The sequence below is a fragment of the Lontra canadensis genome, unplaced genomic scaffold (assembly GCF_010015895.1).
Source record: "Lontra canadensis isolate GAN:19392208 unplaced genomic scaffold, GSC_riverotter_1.0 scaffold131, whole genome shotgun sequence".
In the NCBI taxonomy this organism is placed as follows: domain Eukaryota; kingdom Metazoa; phylum Chordata; class Mammalia; order Carnivora; family Mustelidae; genus Lontra; species Lontra canadensis.
Genome location: NW_022631125.1, coordinates 2958230 through 2974474, shown reverse-complemented (window position 1 = coordinate 2974474; position 16245 = coordinate 2958230). Strand labels below are relative to the sequence as shown.

Genomic DNA, 16245 nt, shown 5'->3' with positions numbered 1-16245 from the left:
AAGGCTTAACCGGAATCATGCATGTAAAGCGCTTAATGTGGTGCCTGGGATCTGGAAAGCGCTCGGTGAATACCCGCTATTATTTGTATTGCTTTATTGGGGGACCAGGTAGGGGGCTGGAGGAAGCCATCCCCACGGGCCACCCTCCCAGCGCCCCGCACCCCACCCCACCCCCGGAGCTCCAAAGCACACTAGGGAGGCTGATGGGGAAATACAGACTGTGCAGGAGGCTGGGGGCTGAGGGCCCCCAGGGAGGTCCCCCCCGCATCCCCCTCCCCCGTCCCACGTGCAGGCACCAGGTGATCTCTCCGCCCCCGGCGCCCGCCCTCCCCAGGTCTGGGCGGCGGAGCTGCGGGCGGGGGCGGGGCTCGGCGGCGGGGCCCGGGGCGGGCGATATAGCCGCTGGGCGGCGGCGCTACTGCGCTGGGGTAGCAGCGTGGCGGGCGGGGGCGAGACCCAGACTGCCGAGCAGCGGGCACCCGGGAGGCCCGGAGCGAGGCGAGCGCCATGAGCCGCAAATGCGACGTGGTCGTGGTGGGGGGCGGCATCTCAGGTCAGTCGCGGCGGCGGCCCTCCTTCCTCCCGCGCCCGGACAGGTGGCCGCCTGGGGGGCGGGGGGTGGCGCGCGGGCGGCTGACGGCCGAGGGCCTAGGGCCTTGGGGCGGAGGCTGGTCCTGGACCCTCACCCCAAGACTCTCCGCGCCCTGGCGGGCATTTCGCGTGTCCCGAGCTCCGCGCAAGATCCTCCCTCGCCGGCGGGATATGGTGCGGTCCCAGACAGAAGCGGGGGCAGAAAGTCTGTGGAAAGGCTGGGGCCAGGCTTTGAACTTCTCCCTGCGAAGGCTGCCAGGCCTGCGCTTGGGAGAATTTTAGAGGCGAGGAGAAAGGGGGCCGGCAGATGAGAGATTTCTACTAGGGGGCGACGCCAAGGGCCGTCACTTTTTCCAAGCAAAGGTCAGTCCTCTGCTCCAACCTGACCTGGGCGCTCTGCGCCTTCGCTGGAAGCAGGCGTGCGCCACAACGTGTTGTAGTTCTTGGTCGCGGGCAAACGAGCTTGAACAGCTCCTGGTTTCCAAAGCAGGGGTTGGACCCTGGGGCGAGCGATTGTCAAAAAAAAAAAAAAAAAAAAAAAAACAAACAAACAAAAAACAAAAAACCAACCCCAAAACAACAAAACGAAACAAAATGATCCCGAGCCTGCTTTGTGTTTCTGGGGCAGCCGGGACTTTTGGGCAAAGAGCTCTTCTCCTTTCACCACCTCTTCCCCGCCATCCCCTCAGAGCAGGATTAAGAAGCTGGGTGAACAAGGCCAACAGGGCTGGAATGGAGAAATTTGACTCTGGCCTAGGCTATATGGAGGTTTGGGGACAGATAACACCCTCTCAGACACGGGGGTGCGACAGTGCACAAAAGCCAAAGGGAGGGATGGGGTCAGTGGGGAAACCCTGAGGAAGGTAGACTATATGGGGTGGGGTTAAGTGGGAATAAGCAGTACTCCTAGAGCAGCCTAACAGACCCCTGCAGATAATTTGGCCCAAATCCCTGGGTCTCCTGGTGGCTGCGAAGTAATTAGGACACTTCCCCAAACCATGGGTGTGTTGGCCAACATTCGCCCTGGCCAGGTCTCAGGAGCAGGCTTGGCCCTTGCTCCCCGGGTGTGGGCAGGATAGAGTTACCTGGTGAATAAACCAAGGCCTTGGATGCCGGGTGCTGATTCTGGTCCCGTGCTGCTCCCTCCACTCTACCCCTCCTCACCTCTGGGTCAGATCTCAGGCTACCACTTCTGTTTGTGGGGCCCTCCTGAGCTCACTCATGCCAGGCATTGTGTCGGGTGCCGCAGGCCCACAGATGCCTAGGCACAGTGGCGTGCTAAGGTGGGTCAAGGCTATATCGATTCTGTTTCCCTTCAGTATTTTTGGCATCTTATCTCCTCTAGGAGCATGGACTTTAAAAGCATATCTACCTAGGTGCTTTAGAAAATATTATTCAGTGCTTTGGGTTGCTGCCTTGCATAACATCCCATCTTACAGAAGCTGAAGGTTTTCTTGCCAGGCCCCCAAAGTCCTGTTTTTGCCCCAAGTCTAATGGATTCAGATTTTTCTATTCTGCACCTCCCCCCTTATTTTGCCCTTTCTGATTCATACGCCAGACCTTCAAGATCACTCAGATTAGTCATGTTGGACTCATTCGGGAAGAGTAGACAAGGGTTTGGCTCTTTTTGCAAGCAGTGGTGAACCTCTGCCTTCACCCTCAAACTCTCAAAAGAGGGGACAAGTGAATAGATCTGCGTTTTCTCAAGAACAGTGCATGGAATAGGCGTTGTTCTGGAAACCAAGAAAGCAGGGCTCCAAGGACTTCACTCAGTTGCTTTATCTGCTACACGAGGGCAATGCTGATTAGTCATAGCTTGCTTTTGCCCTGGAAGACTTGTCCATCTTGGAAGGGAGATGAGATACCCAAATAAAGACTATACAGGGTCAAAAATGGTACATGCCACAAGAGGGATCCATTCATTAATTCATTATTCATTCATGTAGTGACTTCTTACTTCCTGTTCCACATCGTATCCTGAAAGGAATAAAAGACAGGGGTGTTGCCCCAGGGGCATTCAGTAGCTAACATGGGAGACATGTGAGAAACGTGTCCTGATCAGTGAATACTCATGACCTCTGATAAGATGCTTCAGTGCTACAGGCACAAAGTCCCAGGGAAGGTGATTGGAGAGAATGTCAAACTCTGCCTGAGAAAAATCTGGGCAGACTTGACAGAGGAGGTGACATTTGAAGCAGGCCTTAAAGGATGAATAAGGGTTCAGCTGGAGACTACCGACAGAAAGCAGTTTGAGCTAAGGAACAGCTGATATAAAAACACAAATATGTGAAAGAATATGGTAGCGTGCTTAGGAAGACTTGAGAACTTCAGTGTGGAGAGTTGCGGGGGTGGGGTCTGGTGGGATGAATTGTGGGGAGGCTGGTACCTCAAACCAAGCAAGTTTAGTTCTTTGTGTGGTCAATGAACGACCACTGAGGGTTTTTCATTCACAGAGTGATGTGTGTCAAGTGAGAGGGATATGGTGATGGTATTAGCAAGAAGAGGGGTGTGAAGGGGAAGAGTAGGTTTCATAGGGGCCCAGAGGACACTGGGGAGAGATGTCTAGCAGGTGGGTTGCAGGGAAGAAGTTGGGCTCACTGATGAGCACGGCGGTGAACGTTTAACTGAAACCACTGAAGCAAATGAAATGAATGGAACCAAGAGAGAATAGGGAGGAAGTTCAGGACAGGCTGGAAGTGGGGCGGGGGTGGAAGGAAGGAAAGTTTCAGTCATTCTCTGTAGTTTGAGGAGGAAACAGATTCTGAAAGACAGTTAACCTCACATCCTGGCTGAGATATCATCTCCCAGGACTGCCCTCCCGAATCCCCCCAGATTGGATTAGATGCCTCTGTTTTACTCTCCCCTGCCCCCTTGTTCCTTTCCAGGAGTTTGTAATGGCTCACTTTCCCCTCCACTGGGGCTGTGAGCCCCTGGAGCCCAGGGAGGAGACCTTTACCTTTACAGGACAAAGCAGCAATTGATTGGCCCCAGAACTCACGTGAAACTCACATTCACTGACTACCAAACCTTTTTGCATTTCCCACCAAATCACATGGGAGGGCGGGAGAAGGGATCAAATCAGAATTTTAGAATTAGTAGGTGACTGCCACAGTGATGGATGTTTAGAAATGCCTGAATTTGACTCTGGGTTTTTAAATGTGTTAATTATTAAACTTGGGACTTTTTGCTAGCTCTCTGATAGTTTTTTAAGCCATCAGCAAGTTTTAATTGCTCCCTTTAGGATAAACACAGATGTATGGGAGAGGCAGCTGGTTAATATGCAACTTTCTTTTTTGATGTGTGAAAAATTCTGGGGCAGTTGTGGACTAGCTTCTTGAGAAACGTGTGTGGCCTAGAAAGGCATACCTCCTGAGATCTCCTTTGCCCAAGAGGCACGTGATCTCTGGAGTTTTGACAGAATAACAGCGTTTCCCACATGGAGCTGGAGGGCAGCATACTGTTTCTTGTTCTGAGTCTCAGTTTCAGTGTTTGGGTTGGTGAAACCATGGAAACTTATCTTTTGCCATTCTGGAATGGCTCTTGCTCAATCCTCAAAATAAAAGCTGGGAAAAAAAAAAAGGAAATTCTAAGCAGAAAGGAGGATGTCTTTGCCAGGCTTGAGAGAGAAGAGTCAGCCATCTGAGGTTGGTTGGTACTCGGCTGAGATCCTGCGATGGTCGGAGCAACCTGGCTGGTGATCTTTGTGGGCCAGGAGAGCAAGCCTGCTATGGACTGGTGGGCCTGGCCTGGGCAGGGCCTGTTAGAGATGGCCCACGGGGGGATCATAAGTTGAGGGACGCTGTAGGCAGATGCAGCATGTGTGTTAATGGTAAAACTTCATCTTCGCCTTTGATGAAGAAAGGTGGAGGACATCGCTGGGCTCCTAGAACCCCTCTGAATGCTCTGAAAAGTAGTAATGATCTAGAAGAACTCGGCAAACTGTCGATCCCTGTCAAAGAGAGTCTCCAGAGTGAGAGCCAGTATAGCAATGTGATAACAATAGACACTTTAGGGTCAAACAGACCCATTATGGATCCTATTTCCTATCCTTCCCTACTGCGTCACCATAAAAGTCCCATCACTCCCCCTGCTCTTCCGTGGCCTCATCTTCTACATCAGACTCTTAATGCCTTTATTGGTAAGAGGAGGTTGTTGCTAGGATTCAAAAGAATGTACCTGCTGGCCATTACGGCTTCAGTTTATGCTTTTTGGAAAATAGACCCTTGATGAGCCGCTAGGATTTTTCAGTCTGTGGGAGGAGAAGCAGGCATTTCGGTGTGATCACTTCCTCCTGTTCACACACTAATAATTTTTCCTGCCCTGCAGCTTTTATAAGATGGCAGCAGGGGCAGGCATCAGGAGGGACCTGCCTGATTTCAGTCCCCTCCTGTCCCACCCCATCCCTTTACTCCCTCCAGTGAGGGGCCTCCAGAGCTCAGGCTCACGTCGGGCTCTGGGACTCTCTGTATTCGTCATCAGGAGAAACTTCGGCAGCCCCAGATCTGGGTACCAGCCACTGCCTAGCCTGGCTCTTATTCAGATTCTGACCCGGGCCTCATTTCCAGCCACCTGACTCCTGTCTCCCTTATAATCACAAGTGTATGAATAATACATGCAAATACTATTGATTCACGAAAGGATTAATTGCTTATTAATAATAAATAAGGGGCGCCTGGGTGGCTCAGTGGGTTAAAGCCTCTGCCTTCAGCCCAGATCATGATCCCAGCGTCCTGGGATCGAGTCCTACATCGGGCTCCTTGCTCAGCAGGGAGTCTGCTTCTCCCTCTGTCTCTGCCTGCCACTCTGTCTGCCTGTGCTCACTCTCTCTGACAAATAAATAAATAAAATCTTTAAAAAAAAATAAATAGGGGCGCCTGGGTGGCTCAGTGGGTTAAAGCCTCTGCCTTCGGCTCAGGTCATGATCCCAGGGTCCTGGGATCAAGCCCCGCATCAGGCTCTCTGCTCAGCAAGGAGCCTGCTTCCTCCTCTCTCTCTCTGCCTGCCTCTCTGCCTACTTGTAATCTCTGCCTGTCAAATAAAATAAATAAAATCTTTAAAAAAATAAAAAAAATAAATAATAACAAAGAACTCGCATTCCGAGTGCCATCCTCATGCTGGGCAAGGCTTTAGGAGCTTGACTTTTTCCAGAAGCTCTGTGAAGGTTAAGAACACCAAAGCCTTGTACCTCCTGCTTGGTTCTAGTACATGGGGCACATTGGTGGGAGGGGCCTGCCGGATGGGCCACGTGGGCAGAGCCAGGTGCCATGAGAAGTGTAATTTCTTCTTTTTTTTAAAAAAATATTTTATTTATTTGACAGACAGCGAGATCACAAGTAGGCAGAGAGGCAGGCAGAGAGAGAGGGGGAAGCAGGCTCTCTGCTAAGCAGAGAGCCCGATGCGGGGCTCGATCTCAGGACCTGGGATCATGACCTGAGCCGAAGGCAGAGGCTTAACCCACTGAGCCCCCCGGGCACTCCAGAAGTGCGATTTCTAAATCCTTCTGTATCCTCCAGGTTTCAGGCTCGGCTCGGCCATTATCCGTGGCAGCAATTTCCTTTGCATCTGGCAGGACTGTGAGGTCTAGCCCATCCCCCACTCCCAACCCACCCTTGTTCTACTGGGCAGTGCTAGAGCCTAAGGTTAAGAGCGCAGCGTCTGCCTTGGTTCTACCACGAATTAGCTGTGCCACCTTGAGAGACATCGGTAACCTTCCCAGGTCTTGGTTTTCTCATCCAGAAGAGAGGGATAAGAATGGTATTCCCTTCGCAAAGCGGTGGAAAGGATTAATTGAGAAAATGCAGGCACAGGGCTTGGCATCTGGCAAGCACACAGTGGACACTGGCTACTATTGTTCATCAGGCTGACAAATGGCCACTGACCACAGATGCGTCTGAAATGGCACCGTGCCAGCTGACTCCACTGTCAAACTTCGGGTTGAGGGAACAGTTAGTGGCTGGGCGTGCAGTCACACACACACACACACACACACACACACACACACGCACAGATTCATGGACTATCATCCCATCTAGGGATGCTGCCTCCCCGCCCTACTTTCTTGGCTTGTATATGATTTATTCACACAGATGATATAAGAAAGCCAGCAGCAAAATTTGAAGAAAAAGCTTAAACTCTAATGACTTTGAAAATATATTGAAGAGGGAAAAGCGTGAGAAATTCTGACTGCAGAACGCATGTCTGTTTTCTGAACACTTCTCATGCATTTGGTGCCCGGCGGACGTTGATGTTAAGATCAGCCCCCCGTTGTTCATTTCGACATTTGTTTCCTTGTTTGATTTCTTCCGCTGCCGGGTGAAAATGTCCTTGCAGAAGCAGCTAGTTCTGGTCTGTTAATCTTCGCCCATCATCAGAGCGGTCCACTTCCTGTGTAACATGAACTTGGGATGTGTTTCCACATCATTTGTTCATGCCCCTGTGGCTCCAGAGACATGCACATCGAGAAGATTTTAGCAATGCGGCCGATAACGAAGGTTATCCAAATTGGTTTTTAAAACACTAGAGCTTGTAACTGAAAATCAGCTGCTTCGGCGATTCCTGCATTTTTTAAAAAAGATTTCATTTATTTATTATCGCCAAGTTTCGATATGCTAGTACCTTTCTTTATTCCTGTCAAGACTCACACTTTATATGCATATGTGTTTGACTGATGATTATGGAAATTGTACTTCTACAGTTTGAATAACATTTAAAATTAGTGACTCTTGGGGCACCTGGGTGGTTCAGTTGGTTATGCGTCTCGCTCAATTTTGGCTTGGGTCATGATCTCAGGCAGGTGAGATCGAGTCCCATGTCGGGCTCTGTGCTCGGTGTGGAGCCTGCTTAAGATTCTCTCTCTTCCTCTCCCTCTGCCCAACCCCCCCATGATGCTTTCTCTCTCTCTAAAAAATAAAAAAAAAGGTTAATGACCATTAAATTATTACAGGTGACAAGACCATAGTCTCATGGCAGATGTCATTCAGCCTTGGGACAAATGAAATGTGTACAGTTGCTGGTGACCCTGTATCAGAACTACCACTAACCAGGTTCATCTTTGGATTTAATGACTATTTTACTTAGAGTCTTATCAGTTTTAATTTCACTGACCTGTTTAAGCATCTGTGACCCCTCATCTGACCATAGGCTGCTCAAAATCCAGCACTTTGTGTGCTTTATGTTCCCATCTCTGGTATTTAGTAAGGAAGTATGCCCGCTCTTGCTCCCCGAAATGGAATCACATTGGTAGAATCCCTCCATCAGGCTCATGGGTCCTCCCAGGCTTTGGACCCAGAGAAGGTACACCCCACAGATAGAAACCTACAGAAAAAAATGGAGTAAACCTTTCACCTTCTTGAGGAAGCAGGGTAACCCAGAAGTTAAATGCAAGGACTCTGGGGGCCTAGGGCTTCGGTTCAAATCCTCCCCCTGTCCCTAACTGTGTAGCTTGGGTTATTACCTACTTCCCCAGAGGCTCCAGATCCTTGTTTATAAAGTGGAGTGAGAGCCCTGGGACTAACTCCTGGAAGGGTCAGTAAGTGTTAACTCTACCATTTTTACAAGTCAATGGGTGGTATTTTTTTTAAAGAGATTTTATTTATTTTAGGGAGAGAGAGAGAGAACACGAGCAGGGGAGAAGCAGAGGGAGAGGGAACAGTCTAGAAGACTCCACCTCAGACTTTGTGCTGAGCACCGAGCCGGTTGCTGGGCTTGATCCCAGGAAGTATTACAAAAATAGTAATTCATGTTTTCCTTCGGAGGTTTTATAACTGGAGTTGAAGGACAAGACCGTATTTAAAATTTCCCTCTTTTTCAAAAAAAAAAATTAAAGAGTTTTCTGCCCAATGGCTGTGACCCCGCTTACTCAGTAACAAACACACGTCTTAGGCAGTCTCAAACACAAAGTGAATAGTTCATCCTATTTGTTATGTCAAAGTTGTCACTGAAACCTACTGTTTTGCGAGAGAAAGGGCAAAATCAGAAAGTACCTTCAGGTAGGAATGACCTTTCAAATGTTAGTGAGGTTACCATGGTCCCTGTTTAATGGTATCGTAAGTGGCATGTTCTAGTTAATTTCCACGTTGTGTCAGAAGGTTAAGCTCTTGACCTGATGCTCGTCATCTCTTCCGTAGGACGTTTTTGACTCTGGCCACATCCTCCTCAACATTTATCAGAATTGCGCAATGAGGAAAGTGTCCTGCTAGGTCCTTAATTTGATTTGCTGTCCTACCAGCGTGAATAACCACTCCCCTTTTGGTTTACAGCTCAAACATTTCCAATGATTCTTTGATGTTGAATTTGGAATCTTGACCTCATGCTTTGGAGTTGGAGCTACTTTTTTTTTTAAGATTTTATTTATTTGTCAGAGAGAGCGAGAGAGAGCGAGAGAGTGCATAAGCAGGCAGAGTGGCAGGCAGAGGCGGAGAGAGAGCAGGCTCCCTGCTAAGCAAGGAGCCTGATGCGGGACTCGATCCCAGGACCCTGGGATCATGACCTGCGCTGAAGGCAGTGGCTTAACTGACTGAGCCACCCAGGTGTCCCATGAAGCTACTTTTTTATTCCTGTGATTCCAGTTGTGTTTCTGTCTTTAACTGTGTCTTTATAATTTTGTCTTTAATTCCATCTCGCTGCTTTGGGTTGTTTTTTGGTTTTCTACATTAAAACAGCAAGCTCTTGGGAAAAGCTTTTGTTGTTCAGCAGGGCCCTTTTTTTGTATGATTTAAGATAAAGTAAAGAATTAATAAGCAAATAACTGAATAACCAGAATACCCTCAAAAATGTTTTTAAATTTTTTTTAAAGATTTCATTTATTTATTTGAGAGAGAGAGAGAACACGAGAGTGGGGTAAGGGGCAGAGGGAGAAGCAAACTCCCCGCTGAGCAGGGAGCATGGTGTGGGGCTCGATCCCGGGACTCTGGGATCATGACCTGAGTTGAAGGCAGACGCTTAACCAACTGAACCACCCAGGAACCCCTCCCTCAAAAATTTTAAGAAGAAAGGCTATTGATGTAAATGAAAGATGAAATCACAGGGATGCTTGGGTGGTAGCTCAGTCAGTTGAGCATGACTCTTGATTCCGGCCTGGGTCATTATGCCAGGGTCCTGAGATTGAGCCCCACACAGCAGGGAGTCTGCTTGTCTCCCTTTCCCTCTGCCCCAACCCCTGCTTGCACATGCACACAGTCTCTCTCTCTTAAATAAATAAATCTTAAAAAAAGAAGATTCTATCTCTCCCCCTTCCTTTTCTCCCCCCCTCCACTCAAGCATGAGAGCACATTCCCTACCCTTAAAAAAAAAAACAACAAAAAGGAAATCACAAAAAAAGGAAAAAAAGAAAGATGAAATCACATTTTTTTCTTGGTGATTTATAGATTAAGGAATTTTTTTTGGCGACATGGGAACATTTTTTTAATAACACGAATTATAGAAATAATACATATTTACTATGAACATCTGTAAATTGCAGAAAAGGACAAAAGGAAAATGAAAATCACCCATAATTGATCCCCACCAGAAACACCACTGTTAACTAACGCCACCTATATATATATTTTTTCATGTCACCTATTGGATCTGTTTGTTTTTTAGTAAATAATAACACCACTGCTTAATCATGTCTTAACTGCTCTTTTCCCATAAGATCTTGGTTACTTTATTATATTTCTTCATAGGATTGTATTTATTTACGCAGCTGTCCTGTTGCTAAAGATTTGCATTTCCAAACTTCTGCTATTTCAAACAATGCTATTATGAACATCTTTATACCTAAACCATTGTGCATAATTCTGATTATTTCTTTAGGAAGTTACTAGAAATAAATAATGGGGATCCTTTGAGGGCCTTTAATAATTATCGCAAAATTGTCATTCCCAAGAAAATTTTACTAGTTTACTTTAGGGTGGAATTGTAATAATGGGCTTCTTAGTTACTTCAACAGGCAACCAACAATTGTCCCCACTCCAGCACAATACAGAGAAAGCCGTGGTCCTTCCCCAGTTTGTAGTTGTCACTTAATGAAGATGTAGGGACTAGAGAGTACAAATGTCTTCAGATTTGTAAAATTTCAGTAGTGGCAAGTAAATTTTACTCTCTGCAACTGTTTTTTGCAATGAGTACTTTATGCCCACCATTATCATATTTTTTATAGTACTTCCAAGTTTTTTGGACACTGTTTATCCCATGCATCTAGAAGTTTGACATCACTAATTAGATCATTCTCTTGTGCTTCAGTGCAGAAAAGGAAACAGCCCTGTAACAAATCATTTTCTATGATTATTTTTACCCATCTAGATAAGACATGGGTATAGCCTTTGTCCAGTTTTTTATAAGAGGATCACACAGCTGTTTCATGTTTTACATTTCATTGTCCTTTCTAGTTTGCATTCCAATCTGTGCTAGATTTTAGTTTATTTGGAAGTCCTGTAAGATACAGTTGACTGTTTCAGAATAGCCCTTTCAGGCTATGCCAGTTAGTCAAAATCAAACAGCCCTTGTTAAGCACTGATGATAAGTACAAAGGTGTACACGCACATGAGCTCCTCATTTCATCAAATGTGTTTTCCCATCCTATTGTTTCTGCCAGGGAGAAAAAGAAGTCAAATTTGCTCATTCCTTGATGAATTCATTTATTCAATAAATGCTTATCGAATGCCGTATTTACCAAGCATTGGGCCAGCGTGGGAATAGACAGATGGGTAATACAGGTTTCCATCTTTGAGGGGTACGCCAAGCAGAGGGAGACACATACAGCCCCACACAGGTGAATGCTCGGGGGGGGGTTGCTGAGAAAGATAGGTTCATCTTCAGAGAGGAGAGGAGGATGAAAGCGTCACCTCAGGGCCTCAAAGAACCTGAACAAATATTTAGTGAGAGGATTTATTGGAAAGTTAATTGGCTAATTCAAATATTTTTTCTTAAAGTATAGCTCTGCATGGTTGAAATTTGAATCTGCGCTCTAATATACACAGGCCATTGAAATTTCAGTTTCGCTCTTCTTGTTGTTGGCCCTAAAATGGCAGCGTGGTGGAGGCCATCTGGCTGCCTAAGCCCCCTTTAGGGCAGTTATTTCCCCACCTGCTGAGGGGGCTGGCCGCCTGCTGGTTCACTGTGGAGTCCCTCTGTGGAAATTGCCCTTGACTGAGGGGAGCCGACTCACCCAAGAGCATACCCCTTCCTTTGGGGGCACCCTGCAACAGATGCGGGGATACAGAGGCCTGGCCCCCTTGCCTCACTTCAGGACAACTCTGATGGGCCCTCTCAGCTCTGGAGCTCCCTGTGGGATTGACTGAGGCCTCCGTTGTGACTGCATCTCAGTTCAGCCCTCTGTCCTGCTCCCTTTACTTCTTGACACTTGTTGAACCCTGATGAAGTTCCTATGTGTAGATCTGCCTCAGAGCCTGCCGGCTGTGGACCCTAACCTAGACAGACAAGAGCTGGACGTATTTTCGTTCTGTCCATCACAAGACTTTCTAACCATGAAGTTTGTGTCAGTTGGAGCAGAGGCCCAGAGAGAGTGCTGAGCCGCATCAGTTCTGGATCTTTTAGGTGCCCTGTGCCCCCAGAACAGGGTGGAGGGTGACCTTTATGTTGGCCCCAACAAACTCCAGGGGATCTAATTCTCTTAACACTCTGGGCTGATTTAGAGCTGAGCATAACCTCTTATCTGGAATTGTTATAAACATAGTTCTCTTCCCTTATTGAAAACATCTGTGGCAGTGTAGCCAAGGGATAAATAAGGAACAAACAACCATAATCTGTGAGGACGAGACATACAAGGTCATGGACTGTCCCTCTATCCCAGGCTACCATTTTGGGTCCAGCACAGATTCTGGGTTCTTTTTTTTTTTTTTAAAGATTTTATTTATTTATTTGACAGAGAGAGAGAGAGAGGGAACACAAGAAGGGGGAGTGGGAGAGGGAGAAGCAGGAGCCCTACTGAACAGGCAGCCCAATGCGGGGCTCGATCCCAGGACCCTGGGATCATGACCTGAGCTGAAGGCAGGTGCTTAACGACTAAGCCCCCCCGCCAGGCACCCCTAGATTCTGGGTTCTTAGCAAAATAGTACTGTTGGTGCGTACCCCTCTTCTTCCCATAATCTTGCTACTGTTTTATGCAGCTTCCCATAGGATTTCTCACAGGGAATTTAAGATACTAAAAGTGGTTGTAAACTTGGGCAACAGAATCCAAGATGGTTGAGGGAGAAAGTGAGGGAGCTGGTTGGTAGCGTTTGAGTGGCGAGGTTAACAGGTTGGCGGGCTTTGGTCAAAGGACATTCGTTAATAGAGGGATCTGACAAATGAACTAGAAAAACAAATGAACTAGAAAGATCGTGATCGTGAAGGCGTGTGTTGTAGGATTTTGACAGGTAACCTTTTGACTATGCTTCTTGGAAATGACCGCTGATAGCATTTAAATGAGTTATAATATTTTGAGTTGGCATGTCCAAAGTTCTATCCTCTGTGCACTTGAACAGATGATTTAAGAGTAGAGAGAGAGAGAGAGAGAGATAAAGATCCTGTTCTTCCCATGCCCAACAAGCCAAACTAGAGCTAGACCGTTAGTATTACGATGATATTAACACTTTGAGGATTCTGTTCTCTGATTGAAAAAGACAAAACACTTTACTTATGGAGATATCTGTAGAAGGAAATCGTAGGCTAGTGTCTAATCCTGTGATGTAGCCCCTTATATATTGCTGTTTACCTCACATCTTGGCTGGTAGCAGGCCAAGCTTTTTCTGTGTGCCTGTTGTTAGCCTTTCATCTAGAAAACATGAACGAGTGCCTTCTATGTGCTAGATGCCAGGAATGAACATCCAGAAAGCGTTCCAGCTTAGACACACACACATACGCAAGAAATGAGGTGAAATTACATTTCCTGTGCCTTTTCATTGTTGGCTTGCGCATACCAAAAAAAAAAAAAATCCTTTTTAGATAAAGGATGCCTCCTGTGTACCTTTACAGAGCTCACCTTTGGGCCAAAGTCAGAATGGATGCTGAGATGATTCCCGTCTTGGTTGCCAGGTGCTGTGTCACCTGCTAATTTTTTTCAGGCTTACTCATAGGTGGTATGATCTTTTTGGCCTCCTGAGGGGTGAAATATCATACATGCCTTTTATTTCATCGGAAATCGGGCTGCACACAGCTGTGGTCAGAGTCTGAAAGGAAATCACATGGTCCTAGTTGATAAAACGCAGAACATCCAAAGTACACTGCCTGTGATCTGCTTTTCTCCTCTTGTTCCTTTCTCTCTGTTATCGTGGAGAATGTGTCCAAGGGGAAAATGAGTTTTCTGTAGATAAATCAGTTTGCCGGTCCGCAATATTGAGCTTCCAGCAGACACGTCTGAGAAATGGGAAAAAGTACAAAGAGGTTAAGATGACTCTAAGGTGTGGCGGGGGAAGCAAAAACAGTTTGTGTGCAGAAGAAAAATCATCTGGGACTTGGGCTTGCTTTATTCCTGGGTTTTAGTTGGCGAACAAAAACTCTGAAAAGCTGGTGAAAATGACCATTTTTTTTTTCCTCCTCCCGTGTTCTTTAAAAGGTATGCTTCAGGAAACCTGTCTTTTAAATCTGGTCCCCTTCCTTCTGGATGAATTCCTTTGGAAGGAATTTGCGGGTTTCAAGATTGTTGGGGAATAAGTTTAAAACCAGTCTTTAAAATTAAAAGCATTAGTGAATTTAAGTTTCCGGTGAAGAAATATACATGAGGGCTAAGATGTACGTATCCTTTTTCTTTGAAAACAGGGCTTGAAAAAAAAAATGTGAGCACTTAGAATTTAAGCCTGTCCTCAAACCATGCGTTCTGTATACAACTCTTGGCATCATTTTAATATTTTTCAAATATAAGGAAAGTTATAGTGATGATGAGAAGGGACATCTGCAAATAACTTGCAAAAGTGGGATCTTATTCAATTGCTGCTAAAATAATTGCAGGTATGGGCGAAGAACAAACAAAAAACATAGATGCAAAGCGTAGTAAGAATATTTGACCGGTATTTCTCAAGGTCCTTGGTTGCATGTAATTCTTGTACACATGAGAAAATCAATATTAGATTTTTTGTTCTCAACAAATCCATGCTTCTTATAAGGTGATATGTGCAGTCTTTCGATCTGTGTAATTTTACATTAAGTGAAAGGTCGGAAAGAGATGAGGAAAGGAAACACAGGTTGAGAGCTTCTATTTCTCTCACACTGTTATTTGTCTGGTTGGATATCACTGGCTACATCTTTGGTATCTGAGCTTTGTGGTACAGAATGATTCAGGGTATTTCGCCCCTATAAACACTTACTCAACTTTTATTATTTTCCAGAGTAGTGCCCACAATCTAAGGAAAGATTTTTCAGCTTCTTATGCTCTGTATTAACTGGACATTTGAAGATATCATTTCTTTTCTTTTCTTTTTTAAGATTTTATTTATTTATTTGAGAGAGAGAGAGAGGGAGAGAGAGAGCACACAAGCAGGGGGAGAGGCAGAGGGAGAGGGAGAAGCAGGCTCCCTGCTAAGCAAGGAGCCTGATACGGGGCTCGATCCCGTATCTTAAGGTTCTTAAGGTTGATGTGTTCAGCCACATTAAGGACATCCACATTGTTGTACAGCCATCACTGCCATCCCTCCCCAGAATTTTTGTCATCACCCTAAACTGATGTCCTGTCCCCATTAAACACAGATTCCCCATTCCTTGCTCTCCTTAATCCCTAGCAGCCCTCATTCTGCTTTCTGCCCCCTGGCCCCCCGAATTTGACTACTTGGGGAACTTCATATGAATGGAATCATACAGTATTTGTCCTTTTACATATGGCTCATTTCACTTAGCAAAATGTCTTCAGGGTGTATCTACCCAATCCATTCTTACACTAAAGGAAGAATAATTTGGTTTTAATGAGGAAAAAAATTCAACTTTTAATATTTTTAAGCCACAAAAAGTGTTTATGGCCAGAAGCGAGGCAAATGAAGTTGTTCAAAGACAAAGCTAATTATCTGTTGGCCTTCACCCCATCCTAACCCTCCTGAGGTGACTCTTACTAATATTTTGGCATATATCCTTCCAGACTGTTCTCCTGGCAGGGCAATCTTTCTAAAATATAAATCTCATGAGTTCCTCCTCTGATTCAGACCCTTTAGTGGCTTGCAGGATTAAGTCCAGAATGATGGCTGTGGCGCAGACACCGGAGGCCTGACCCCTGCCTACCTCAGAAACATCTTCGGCCACCAGTGTCTTGTCTTGGCTCTGCAACCACACCAGCCCACATGTGGCAAGTCCTCGAATAATCCACCTCAGGCTCCCGCCACCAGCCGCTTTGGTGACTCTTGACCGTCTTTCAGAACTTACTTTAAAACTCATTTTTGGGGACGCCTGGGTGGCTCCATCGGTTAAGCGTCTGCCTTTGACTCAGGTCATGATCCTGGGGTCCTGAGATGGAGCCCCACATCAGTGTCCCTGCTCAGTGGGGTGTCTGCTTCTCTGTCTGCCCTCTCCCCTTCCCCGCACAACTCCTGTGCTCTTTCTCACTCTCTTTCTCAAGTAAATAAAATCTTAAAAAAAAAATCTCGTTTTTTTTAAGATCTCCATATCTGACAACCTTGTGCAAACTACACTGTGCTCCCCAGTTCTACTCTCCCATGGCATCTGGTTTTACACCTTTTCTGTCCTCCCAAC

At 46.2% G+C, this 16245-nt stretch overlaps 1 protein-coding gene across 1 annotated transcript in view; it reads left to right on the top strand.

Annotated features, from left to right (window-relative positions):
- Positions 1-407: 407 nt before the first annotated feature.
- MAOB (monoamine oxidase B) overlaps positions 408-16245 on the top strand; it is a 107934-nt gene continuing 92096 nt past the window's right edge. Inside the window, exon 1 of the mRNA XM_032842500.1 lies at positions 408-553. Within this exon, the coding sequence (XP_032698391.1) occupies positions 508-553 (46 nt within the window). The 5' untranslated portion in view covers positions 408-507. The remainder of the gene's footprint in view (positions 554-16245) is intronic.